The 14014-nt window shown below is 31.3% G+C and overlaps 1 protein-coding gene across 2 annotated transcripts in view; it reads right to left on the minus strand.

Moving 5' to 3' along the window:
• Window positions 1-134: 134 nt before the first annotated feature.
• The window catches only part of LOC133189892 (adenylyl cyclase-associated protein 1-like), a 56790-nt gene continuing 42910 nt past the window's right edge, over window positions 135-14014 (minus strand). The window contains exons 9-14 of one of the 2 annotated variants that reach the window (XM_061325304.1): window positions 9535-9609; window positions 6167-6345; window positions 4524-4647; window positions 3321-3403; window positions 1375-1518; window positions 135-928 (exon numbers count right to left, since the gene is read on the minus strand). In XM_061325304.1, coding sequence (XP_061181288.1) covers window positions 848-928; window positions 1375-1518; window positions 3321-3403; window positions 4524-4647; window positions 6167-6345; window positions 9535-9609 — 686 coding nt within the window. In that variant the 3' untranslated portion in view covers window positions 135-847. The remainder of the gene's footprint in view (window positions 929-1374; window positions 1519-3320; window positions 3404-4523; window positions 4648-6166; window positions 6346-9534; window positions 9610-14014) is intronic. The other variant, XM_061325305.1, reaches the window with a different exon arrangement.

Raw genomic sequence — 14014 nt, forward strand, 5'->3', positions numbered from 1 at the left:
GTAAAATACCTAAACATTATTAGAGAAAATGCTGTTGGGACCTGCACATGACTTTGACATATCCATGGTATTTGAGATATGGATATCAAGATACCAAAGTTCAAATGTATACAGTATTCAAAACAACAAGATAATATACTATAATGAATTTATTAGTGATTTGAGTAAAGCATATATGAGAATTTAAAATAAAAAAAGGAAAGATATTACTAAAATATTTTGCTGAAACTAAATGTACATGGATTTGCCTTAACATTCATAATGGTAGATATGTAACGAAAATTTCCCCTTTTGGCTTGCTCAAAATTATGCCGTGAATGGACAAAAATCTGAGACAAAAAACTTCGATAATATCTTAGTTCATAGCACCATTTGTTCTGAATTGTTCATTACACAATTACAAATAATTTTCAGAGCACAGATACATTCATTCCACTCTGAAAATCCCCTTAGCAAATCATATTCACTGTTAATACAGCAAAACAAAGACAATATTTAAAGTAATGAAAATAATCATGAGTTTGAAAATAGTTATTTTTCATAGTCTTCGGCATCATAATGCAGATTAAACAAAATACTTTTACCATTCAATAATAAGGCAAAACAAATCAAACATCAAAACAATCAGTTGCATATATCATAACATTACCATTTAAAGAGTTCTGGAAACCCAAAACTATCAATCTTAAAGAGTAAATACTGATTTTCCCTTTTTTTTCCTACTTTTTAATATTGATCACTAGCAAGTGGTTGGATATCTGGAAGTTTCAGGTATCATATAAAGCATGGTCCATGATGTGATGGAATGGTGCGAGAACCTTTTCCTTATCCTACAGCTTCTAATAACCTACACTATATCCGTCTGCACTGTGACAAATTTTTTGCCATCCCAGGTTGTTTTGAATTGCTCTGGTAGAGCAAATTCAGTCTGAAAAAGAAATGCACACACACTGATTCAAACATCAAATGTACTCAGATCTTCTTTGTCAAGAACCTTCTTAACCAGAACCAGCAGGTAGAAATCAGTACAAAAACAGCCTTGTACCCATATCTTCTTATCAATTCTAATTTATTAGCTTTAAAATTGCTATTTTCTATATTGAAAAATATCACAAGCTTAAGAATTAACCAAGTTGTGAAAAAAAACTTATATAAACGAAAATCTTAACTCAAAAACTGTTTGTATATTTCTATAAACTTAAATTTTAACAACAATATACAAGTTAGGAACTATTTGGTGCATTTCTATGTATTACATCTATATTAAACCACATTTGGCACCATTCCTTTTGCACACAAAGAACTGCACCAAGTAATGAACTGCAGTCCTCTTAAACAAGAAAACAAACTGTAATTATCTTTCTCTTTACTTACAAAATCTCCATCGCCTTTAGGTACTAGAATGTTCATCTCGGAGGATTTTGCTGTCACTATTTCAGTGTCAAGGGAGTCCTTGCTCAAATAAATCAGACAGCCGTCAGTTTTATCGATACTTATGGTTGGAACTTTACCCATTACCTAAAATTACAAAAAGAAAATATTGTAAATCACTAATTTACTTATCAAATTAATCTTTCTTTTTGGTTTAAAATATGCAAGCTAAATTATTATCAGAGCTTAATTCCGTGACCCCTATTTCTGACCTTTCTGATTTCATCAAATTAATTTAAAATCGAGTTATTTACTTATTTTACCTGTATCCCTTACTTTGTTTTCTTTGTGGTATAGTACATGTACATGTGAAAATTTACACTGAAAACTGCACTATAGTTTTAATAAAGGTAATCAAAAATGCACATTTTGTGTGTGTTAAATCTGGAATGTTGTGCTTGCTTGAGTAGAATTTTAGATGTGTCTAATTAAATATGGAGTAGGCAGAGCATATATACAAGTAACATCAAGTAATATAATGATTTTATGGGGAATCTCTGGGCCAACACACATTTCTGGAAAGAGGTTTGCAGGGAGGATCTTGGAGGGGTACTCTCTCCACTAAGCCAGATTTTTTTTTATATAAATGAGTACCATTTTGATGGGTTCTGGTATTTTCTGAAAGTAATTCCTTTTGGAAATTTAGTTAACAAACTCAAGCAGATCATACAATAATGATTCCATTTATTTTCTAAAACTTGCAGCAAAGAAAAACAACCGTTTTCACAGAGATTGCAACACATTACTTCTCTCTCTCAAGTAAATACTCATTTACAGAATAGCAGAAACTAATTTTCACAATTTATTGTGATGCTATAGTGACACCGAATCCCAATGATTTTTTTTCATTTATTATTTTTTTTCCCTTTTTCAGAGCAGCAAAGTGAAAAATCATAATGCAACTTAGGCCTCTGACTGCTGAAGAATTTTTTTTGTGAATGGATTTTTTGTGAAATCGTTAGGCATACTTTAGATCCTCCATTCATAAGCCTTTCACATAAACTGTAAGGATTAGCAGCTTCACTTATAAAAATTCTTTTTTATTTAGATAATTTATTTAAATAGATTATTTAACAGGTTATAATGTGGACAATGACATGTGTATACCCTTGACCAGTTAAGGAAACAGCTGGTGTTTTGTACCTTTTTTTTTTTATTAAAAGTTTATTCTGAGTGCAGGCATGCCCAAAATTCTTCCTTGAATATGTTGAATTCCTAACAGTTTAACACCTGTCCTTTGCAAAATTTGGACAACAAGGCACCCACCATGTCTTACAGCTTCATAAATGGGACAAAACTATTAATTTCAATGGAGATTCATAAAATTTTAATGACCCCTCTTAGAAACATTGTTTTCACTGACTTTTAATTCCTGTAATTTCACAAAGTTGTGATTAAAAAATAGAAGAGTGGTGTTATTAATGCTACATGGCTAATTTCTATACTTCATTTTTTTTGCAATTTACCAGGGGAACAGGTTGTGTACACCAATTGTAATAATTCTTTCAAGGAGTGGATTGTCCCTAAATGCTTGAATATCACATGATCATATAAAGTTTACTTTTAGCCTGCAAGTAGATTTGCTTGTATTGTGTTTGAATACATGTACATATAATCAGCAATGGAAGATTACAAACTTTTTAAATTTTATTTCCAAGAATTGTGACCCTGACCCCATCTTACCTGTCCCTGAACACTCTGAATCTTGACCCTGACCCTATCTTTTTTGGACCTTAACAATCTGAATCATGACCCTGACCCAATCTTACCTGGACCTGGACACTCTGAACTGTGACCCTGACCCAATCTTATCTGGCCCTTAACACTCTGAATTTTGACCCTGACCCTATCTTACCTGGCCCTGTATCATGACCCTGACTCAATCTTACCTGTCCCTGAACACTCTGGCAGTTGATGAACTCTAGTGATGATACAACATCATCAAAGACAATGGCAGTCTTCTTACAACTGTCTGTTAAAGGAAATCATAAACTGTGAAATAACTTTACACTGTATCTGAAAAATGATGACAGAGTTATTGAAATCTTTTATGTAAATCTTATACAGCCTACTCCACTTATATTGAAGACACTTATTTTGAGAAATTGCTTATTTTGAAACAAACCTAAATCCTCAGTCACAGTTTCTCATTATCTAGAAAAATCAGTTAAATTGAAATCAATTATGTTGAGTTATCTTTTATTTTAAAGTAATTTATCGGACCACTGAGCTGATGAGTTGTTTTCTTAATGGTTATATTGAAGCCCTCCTGGCCAGTTGTCACGGTTGGTGACATTGTAATTATACAGGTAGATACTAAGGTGCTAGTAGATATATTCTCAAGTAATATGTTTCATTGTGTGCTTTTACATTAAATAAAGTACTGAGGGTTTTTTTTTCTCTCAGATCACATACTGATGGCACTTTTGAACAGCTGTTTGATCATACGCTTGTGGAAATGGGTAAATCAAAGAAAGAAAAAAAAATCGTCTTTAGATAATTTGAACAAATTAATATCTGACTAAGACTAATATGTGAAATCTAAATTAAATTCAAATTTGCAAAGAATTTTGTAATAAATCTGAGCACACATTAGCAATGATATGCATGTACAATATTCGGCACACTGGTTTTTCCTTAGAGTTCATGAGGGTACGGCAACTTTTTCCCTATCTGACAAAGAATAAGATCAGGAAATTATATACCAAGACTGAAAAATGTCAGACTCTTTACAAATAAATATTTAATGAACCAACTACTGTATTTCATTTCCTTATTCAAGTGTTGTAAATTTAACTGTCAATCCATCTAATTTTGCCTCAGGTTTATCTACGTGTTTGATAGGGATCAGGATTTTTAAAACATCTTTGTAAGCCAATATAGCTTATTTTGAACTTTGTTATATTGAAAAAAAAATGTCTTGGTCCCTTGAATTTCAATATATCCAAAGTAGACTGTATTACTATTATTGTCTTTCAAAGATACTTTTTTTAGTCACTATAAAAGTTGGGCTACTTTTGCAAACATCAGAAAATAATGACTAGTCAATTTCACACAATCTGAGGCTCTGTTGAGTTTTTGATGTGTCTTACCAAGCGTGATGGAATTAAGCTTGTTGCTGACTTTGATGGTGCAGTTGTTGCATTTGAAGGCATACACTGTCTGCTTGAGGTTGGTATCTGTAACCTCAAGGTTTTTATTACCCTCTTGGTATTCCTATTATAAATTTAAACATAAAAGCAGTTTTAATATACTTATAAAATTCTTTAAATTATCATAATTTATAATTGTTGCAAATAATAATAATTGTTGCATACTTTAAGTCCTGATGTGATGTAATTGTCAGACAAATGGACAGATGGACTAATGTTCCTATAAATCCCCCTTCTCATAACTTTATTTGAAGGGGCAGGTACTTTTGCTTTCTATAAATCTATAAATCTTCTATAAACCAAATTATCACCAAGAAGAAAAAAAACAAAACAAAAGGCCAATGGGCCACAATACTCACCTGAGTAACTATTGCTCTGCTATTCTTTAGCAGATCTTTTTCCAATAAATTCCTATGTAAATTTGGATTTTCTAATGTGATTTGAACAAACTTGAATCTACACTTAGGATGCTTCCATATCAATATGTTTAATCATAGCTTTGCTGTTTTTTGAGAAAGATTTTTTTTAAATATTTTTTTTCTTATTTATATTATTATGTAAAATTTTGATCACATATTGTGGCTCCATCCTGCCCCAAGGGGTCATTATTTGGACAAATTTGAATCTACACTACCTGAGGATGCTTCCATATAAATATGACTAAGGCCAAAAAAAATTAATGAATAGTTTCTCAGGCACCGCCGCATCAGGTCAAACACTGCTGCATTGATCAATTTTATTGACATATTGAAAAGGGAAATAACTCAATTTTCCATTTTTCCAAGTTGAAAAAAGAAAATTGAGTTATTCCCCTTTTCATAAATGCTAATAGATAGACGTTTTTATTAAATAAACAATACATTTCTGGTTAATACGGATTTTATGAATTAACTTGGTTTGGAATAACATTATTTAAAGTAGAATACATATTGTAAGTGATGTAAGAGAACAAAAAGTAAGAATCAGTTGATATCAACATTTTGTTGAACAACTGACATGAAAAAAGGTATAACACCTGCTTCAAAAAAAAAAAAAAAAAAAAAAAGAATCTGCCTGCCGCATTGAATTTTGAAATTTTTGGCCTGAGAAACTATTAATTAATTTTTTATGGCCTAATCAATGATTTGCTGTTCTTGAGTAGATTTTTAAAAGATTTTTTTCCTTTAAATTCCTATGCAAAACTTTGATTGCCCTTCCTACCATAGGTTATGATTTGAACAAATTTTAATTTACACTACCTGAAAATGTTTCCATATAATGTAATCAAACAGGGCTTTGTTGTTCTTGAGAAAAAAATTCCCATGTAAAATTTTGATCAACTATTGTGGCCCCACCCTACCACCCAGGAGAAATGATTTCAACAAATTTAGCACCAACCTACCCTGGGGGTCATGATTTGAACAAACTATTTACACTATGTAATGTAGCTTTCAAATAAGTTTAATTTTTTCTGGCCCAGTGGTTCTTGAAAAGATGAAGTTTACACAAGGACAAGGACAGACAATGTACAAACTTTGATCAGAAAAGCTCAATTGGCTCAGGTGAGCTAAAAAAGAACCAATGTCTAGGTTCTTTACACTTACAATAGCCCATCTTTTGTCCTGGAGTTCAAACACTGCCGGATTCTTTTTGACTGGTGCTGGAACTGCTGGTTTTCCTGGTTTGGGAGCTGTCTGAGGAGCAGATGCCTTGAATGGTTTGGGTCCTTGACGCAAAGTGGGGTTCTTGTGGGTCTTCATGTCATCTGTGACCTTCTTCAGACCTGAAAAATTCAATACAAATATAGTCACCAACAAAAGAATTTTTTCCCTACCTTATTTACCATGTTTTATTTTTTATTTTGAAAATGTTTTTATATCAATTGCATGTCATGTAAGTCTGTCATGAATAAAAAAATGAAAGGCATCTTTTAAAATGATCATAGATTAAACATTCAAACAACACCTATTAATAGAAATACACATGCTTGTCATAAAGCATGCATTATTACTTAAAGAGAATGTTCCGAATGAAAGAATTTCAGTTCCCCTGAGTGAAATAAAAGACATCAAGTGAAATTGTAAAGTCTGCAATTTAGCCCTCAAGTATGTGACTTATGTGTACTAAAACAATGTTGATACTTGTAAATGCACTAAACACATTGTAAATGGAGGAAATTTAAACAGACAGAGATCTTTCATAGACGATAGACTGTTGATGACAATTTTCTGACAATAATTATCTTAAAAGAAGAATTCAAAGAAAATCTTAATTTTTTCAGGATTTAAAATAGTGAACAATAAACTTTATACTTTCTACAGAGATGATACATTTTTGACAACTTATAAGTGGATGAATAAAATTGTATTTGCTATGATCATATAAAATTTATGTCGTAAGACTTTAACAATTGACCTGTTTGAGGAACCATGATAAAACACTGTATGTAGTAACACTGTAAATGCAGAATAATTCCTGGAGTTTATAAGACCCAATGTAACAATCTTGTATGTTAATATTTTCATATATATTTTATCGAAAATGTAACAAAAATTATCAGCATAGATTTCTATCCTTCTCTAATTTTTTTCAATCTATATATATATATATATATATATATATATATATATATATATATATATATATATATATATATATATATATGATAACTGAATAACTTTAAGCCATCAGTATAAGCAAATTAAATATTTATAATTATGAACACATGGTGAGAGCGAATATAAATTTTACATGAACTAAAATTTGCAACAAAATTTGATGTCGGTGTCAGTGTTGTTAGTTTCTGTGACAAATTTATTCCTACTTGTGCCAACACGAAACACATACTGGCAGTAGCAGATCTAGGATTTTTGAAAAGGAGGGCCCAACAAGTTGGAGGTCTGAGGGCTGTCTCATAGCCCGCAGTGGATCCAGGGCTTTTGGTGGAAGCCCAGGGGGTGAAGCCCTTGGATGAAGCTTTATTTTAGCTCTATTAATAATTATAATAAAACCAATATCTATCAAAAAATAGATTTATTAATCTTATGCATATTTTTTGGTCACAACCCCCCCCCCCCCATCTTTTAATCTGCCAGTGCCTGGTACATAGGCAAATTTATTATAATTTTTTAATATTTCTTCCTGTGGCTAATTAATTAGATATTTAAATCAATTATTAAGGTAAATGGGTTTTCTATAAGGATTTTTCTGAAAATACTGAAAAATCTTTTTAAATATAAAAGAATGCCTCCCATCCCTTCTAAAATTTTGCTGATTCTTTATACAGGATGGGCAAGGAAGCACATTAACCCCAAGAATAGGCTCAATTTATGACTGAATTGAAGTACTCACTGATCATATGTTGCAATTACAGAGGTATGATATTAGTTTCCAGTATACAGGATGCATGGATGCTAACAAAGGGAATTTAAAAAATACAGTCAAAAAAAAAAACAAAACTAAAACATCCAGCCCTGCCCTTGGAGATGTCAGAATCTATAAACACAATGCTATCTAAAATTAATAGTCTGTATGAAAGCAGACCGATTATCAGATAAATTGTATTAATTAATATCTAATAATAAAATGCAGGTGTGATGAATATTTTAGCACTCTGATTATACACAACTAGCTTTCATTTCTCCTAGTACAATGGAAACCAATACTTTCTTATACAAAATTTTCTTATAAGGTCATCACTTTGTGTTAATTTCTCAGATGCAATTACATGTATCATATTATTCCCAACAAGAAACATAAATTTGACCATTTTCAAATTACAGCAAAACTCGGTTATTGCCAATTTTATATTTACAGTAAATTCGTAACAAATCTTCTAACAAATTTGTCACCAAACAGAAGTTCAAAATTACATTATTCATCATCATTGTTAGTATCCATTTAAATTGTGATTACAATTACTTCATTTTAATTGAAAGGTCCTGAATGTGTAAAATATTTCTATTTACTGACAAATTTTAATTGAAAAATAAGGAAGAAAAACATTTATCAATTCATGTGACACATTGAAATCTGCTTTTGAAAAAAAATAATTCTTATGCAAATGAAAAAAAGTGAATTCTTTTTCATTAAGAATGTAACAATTACATGCACTTCATTTTATCTGTAAGTTCCTTATACCTGTGTTCAATATATGTGATTATATGACTTTGCCATTAAGACATATACCATAATTAATTATTAACTTAATTATAACCATAAATTGACTAATATATCCATGTTTGTAATAATCAAGTTTTGCTGTACTATATCCTTTTCAGAACTCTCCAGTAAATGATGGTAGAAAAAGAATGTCAAATAAGACAAACAACATAACAGTAAACTGAGTTTTGTGTCTATAAACACAAAGTTAGAAAGATGCAGTGATGACTCATGTTCCCCTGTCAAGCGAGTTCAAAATAAGCCTTTTAGCACCCGTTTTTCTTCTTAATAATACTGATTTTATTTACACTAAAAGAAAAAGAAACAATTTTAATAGTTTATTTGAATTCATATTTTATAACTTCCTTTACCTCAATAAGGTCTGTATATTCATTAATTTTAATAATATTTGTTCAGAATATTTTAAATAAAAGAGATCAGAATAATTTAAGTAAAAGAGATTAGCCAACAGTGGACCATGTATTTATGAAAATTGAGATTTGCATGAGATTTGAAATTTTCATTCTCAATTTTCATTAAGCCAAAATGCACATCTATCAAGATTTTAATTTCTGAATTGATTCCAAATGTGTTAGAACAGTCAAACATGCTCAAAATGCCTTTTGTCTAAAGAGTGACATGGTTTCCAGTGTATCTTATTAATTAAGTTAAATTGCGCACATAGTTAAATTCAAATATTATAGAATTTGACAGATTGAATACAACAACTACTAATGCTAGGCTGGAGTCGTGCAAACAGAGTACAGAGCTTTGTAAAATGCTCATCACAGATTAAATCAAATGACTGCACCATCATCATCTTGATTGGTGCGTCGGAGGGCAGGGTTCTTGTGGGTCTTCTCGTTGTCGGACACATGTCGTAATCCTGAAATTAGGTCAGTCATAAAAATAAGCTGTTATCCATCCATGACATAAAACAACTTTCAAAAATCCATTCTGATACATTTTAAGAACCCTCTCTACACTGCATGCTAAAGAGTTCTGATTCTATGGCATTTTTCTGCAGTTAGTGATCTGCCCTTAGAACTAAATTTCAACAAATTGAAATTTACAGTATATTACTCAATTTTTAATCAATTCATTGACAAGTATTTTTAACATTTTAAAAGGCCAAGATAAATTAATTGAACACCTTATTTACATGTATTTTCTTCACAGAACAACAGTGATTTCTGTTCATTGATACTTGGTTGTGTTTGAACATTTTTCCTGGGGTATATATTGAAAATTAAATAGATAAGCTCAATACAGTTAAACTTCGTTATCTCGACGTTGACGGGACCATTGATGAACTTCGAGATATCCGGGGGTTCGACATATCGAGGGTTATAATTCTAATGAACTTCAAATAAACTTAGTGCAGTGAACATGCACTTAATAGTAGAAACATGTCAAATTCCTTCTTGTTTGAAATTCTGTTTACGATTTCTTTAATATACATGTACATGTATTTAGCATTAAAAAGATTTTAACATCCTCTTTATAATTCACAGAACAATACTTTGTATAATATGCACAGTTGTATAATCCTTTTAACAACCCGGCAAATCAACCGCTAGCATCCTTTCCCATGTATACATAACCTGATATCGTCTATGCATTGTAAATTTAAAACCGGTTGCTGTCAGAATAACGCAAACGAAATATACAATTTTTTTTTAATTGGAAAAACATGTTCATACATGTATAATCAGTTAAAAGAAAAGATTTTACCACAATGAAATCAAATGCAAAAGAAGAAACACGCACTTTTGTTTAACTACGGAACAACACTGAATCACAGGGCACTATAGCACGTTTTCACTGCAACACATGCTCAAATGATGGTGTGTACTGATGATTGTAAATTCTGCACGTACATACACGAAAAATAAATTCTAATTGCATTAAATTACAGAATTTTGTTTCACTTTGATGTTTATAATTTTTGCTTTCATATGCATAAACTATGCAAGCGCGCATATTACACATAGCATAAATAGCGATTATCAAGATAAATGTACCCCAGCTACAAAACAACGTGTCATCCGGGCGTATGCATAAGACTAATACACACAACCTTTGGCTTGCATAATTAAAATCAAGGTAAGCCATACATACACCTCCTATTATTATCGCACTATTATCTGTTTATCACAGGAACACAGGTAACCCGTGCGTGACAGACAGGTGGCTGTTCAGTTTACCCAACGGACTTGATCATCAGAGTGGAAAATTATCCTGACTTCGAGATAACGCAAGTGGTTTTAATGAATGGGTACACAATTTTACTTCAAGATAACCGGTGTATTCGACATTACCATGTTCGACATAGAGGGGTTTATTTTGATCATTTATAAAGCAAATTTCGTCGGGACCGCGGCCTTACTTCGACATATCCGGGGTATTTGAGATATCCGTGTTCGAGATTTCGAAGTTTAGCTGTATTTACACTTTTATTCAATGTCCAAAAAACATTTTGCACAGATGTATAGAGGGTCCTTAAATGTGGAGAAAATAATTTATGAATTGAGGAATGAATGTATATCCAAAGTACAAAGGAGAAAAAAAAGCACAAAAATCTTAAACATGCCACAGCAAATTTATACAATCTTACATATATTTCAAAATTAGGATGCATCTGTGGTTCAAAAGGACACCTAGTATACATTTTCATTTTTAACCCAAAATACCTGTACTGGTATGCTTTTTGTGTATCTTTGTTTTATCATAAAATTTATGTGTCTTAGCGTTTAAAATAACAGAGGCATCTAGAGGTGTAACGGCTGAAGTGTATTATGAATTTATGACATACACTGTACCATGATACACTGACACTTTATAACAATACTGCAGTATGTCTTTTTCATATCTTTTTATATGAATTGTTTCTTTTTGTTCTGAATTGGGAGATTTTCTAAGTTTTGAATGAAGGTCAACTAAAAAGAAATAATACTCATCAGACATTATCTTTGTTAATAACTGATACTGGTTCTCATGAACACTTCATTATAAATAATTACAGTAAATACAAAATACTGAAGATGTGATGTATTGGAATATGCAGGTAGGTTGAGTTAACCATGCATCGGACACATACCTTGCTTCGGACAACTTTAAGCAATAAACTTTCATTGAACCTGAGTCCCCCCGTGTTTTTACTTGTTTCTGTCTTAAAGAGGCTGGGGGGTTGTGGCCATTTTTAGACTATATTGATCTCCTTTAGAAGAAGAGCTCCATATGAAGATATAGAAAATTATCAAATTTTAAAACTAAAATTTTTGAAATTTTTCTTTGCCAAATAATAGTTGACAGCTTAAGATATCATATCTAAAAAAATAAGTTAAATCTGGTGGTTAATTTGTTGACCCCCCAGCCTCCTTAAAGGTGAAGATTTAAACTTTTTAATGATGCCGATTTTTATTTTCATGTTGTGTTAAAAATACCACAAGAATGGCCTTGAAATTACGTCATATTTTGCATCATCAAAGGGGAGTAACCAGAATTTTACGATTTTGCAATTTTTAGAGTTGTCGTTCTTTTAAATAGACGTCAACGGAACGGGTAGGACCTTGGTAAAATTTGTCAATAATTGATAATTTTACTGAAATTTTTCAAAAATTTTACTTCAATGTTTGTATAATATTTTTTAAAGTTGTTTTTAACTAGTATGTTTATTTCACCGTACATCGGACACAAATTAACCATGCATCGGACACTTTCCGATGCATGGGTAATCACCTCCATTTTCATGTAAAACCCAAATGACATCTGTTTTTTACGGAAATAGAAAATAGAAACTCTAAATTTTCAGTGAAAATACAAATTATCGATATATGATGACTAGAAGTGGACTCATTTTATTTCTTAAACTAGATGATTATAACCCACGAAACAAAGGCGCGAGTTGCCATATTACTAGCATTGTAAAGCCTTTCTAAGGCGATGTGATGCAATTAAAATCTCTTCATATTTGTGGATCGAAATAGTCATTCAAATTTATTTAGAAGGTTAATTTTTAAATAAAAGATAAAAATGTTTCGATATCACTAATTTTAATGCACCGAGATCAAGGTATGATATTTTTCTGGTTTAAATACCGTATGTCCGATGCATGGTGAATATTGTCCGATCCATGGTGAATTCTGACTTATTTCGAAAAAATCGTTTTTAATGATATTTTCTCAATAAATAGTGCACGACTGTGTCAAAAATTTATATCTGAACCACATACTACATGTTAAGTTCCATTTTGATAATATTCGGTCGGTAGCAATATCGCTAGAACTTGTTGAAGTGCAAGGGTGTCCGATGCATGGTGAATTCACCCTATATGCTTGGTTTTCGTACCACGATGCGATACAATTTTCGGTGTACTTCTATATAGTAGTATATTAGTACATGTATATCATTAAACCCTAGATGCATCTTTATAGGTTTTAATTATGAATGTCTTTGTTTAAATCACAGATGTGTCACTTTTTTTTGGGGGGGGGGGGATTCAAGATCTTCTTAAGATTTGAACAAGAGGTCTCTGACAAGGCTAAAGCTCTATAAGTTTATACTTGTAACAAAGGATCAAAAAGGTAGCACTTGGATTTGAAACTACGACAACAACATTATATTGAGACAAGTTTAATTGCAATCAGACTAAACTGTAGAAAAAACTAGTCTTTTGAAAGAATTTTAAAGAGGTTTCTATTTTTTAGTAACCATGGCAACACCATTTATTGAAATCAAAAATGATTAATAGACTTATGTATCTTTATAGTGTAGTCTACTTGTGTAACAATTATATTGAAATCAGACCAAAACTGTAAGAGGAGTAGCATTTTGAAAAAATTGTTTATAGACAAACAGAAGAACAGACCAGACAGATGGACATTCATATAAGCTCTTCTGGTCTCTGTTCAGTAGAGCTAATCACAGTGGTATATCTTTGGCTTAAATGATGTCTTTGCTTTGAATCATGTCTTACATTTGAATCATAGATGTTTTAGGTTTGAATTACAAATGCCTTAATAGCTTTTGAATCATAGATACATGTATGCATAAGATTTGAGTTACAAAGGTGTGCCATGCTTGAATCACAAAAGTGCTTGGAACACTGATGTCTTTTGAAATATAAATGTGTCTTAGATTTGAATTCAAAGATAGATAATCAACCACAGTTGTTGTCTTACTTTTTTAAAACTTAGGTAAGATCTCTGTAAATTATATATTTGTTAGATATTTGATTCACAGAATATGTCTTAGGTGAGAATCAAAGAGGTATCTCTAGTTTGAATAAA

The sequence above is a fragment of the Saccostrea echinata genome, unplaced genomic scaffold (assembly GCF_033153115.1).
Source record: "Saccostrea echinata isolate AGI-Se365-2 ecotype Australia unplaced genomic scaffold, CSIRO_AGI_Sech_v1 ptg000020l, whole genome shotgun sequence".
NCBI classification, from domain to species: Eukaryota; Metazoa; Mollusca; class Bivalvia; order Ostreida; family Ostreidae; genus Saccostrea; species Saccostrea echinata.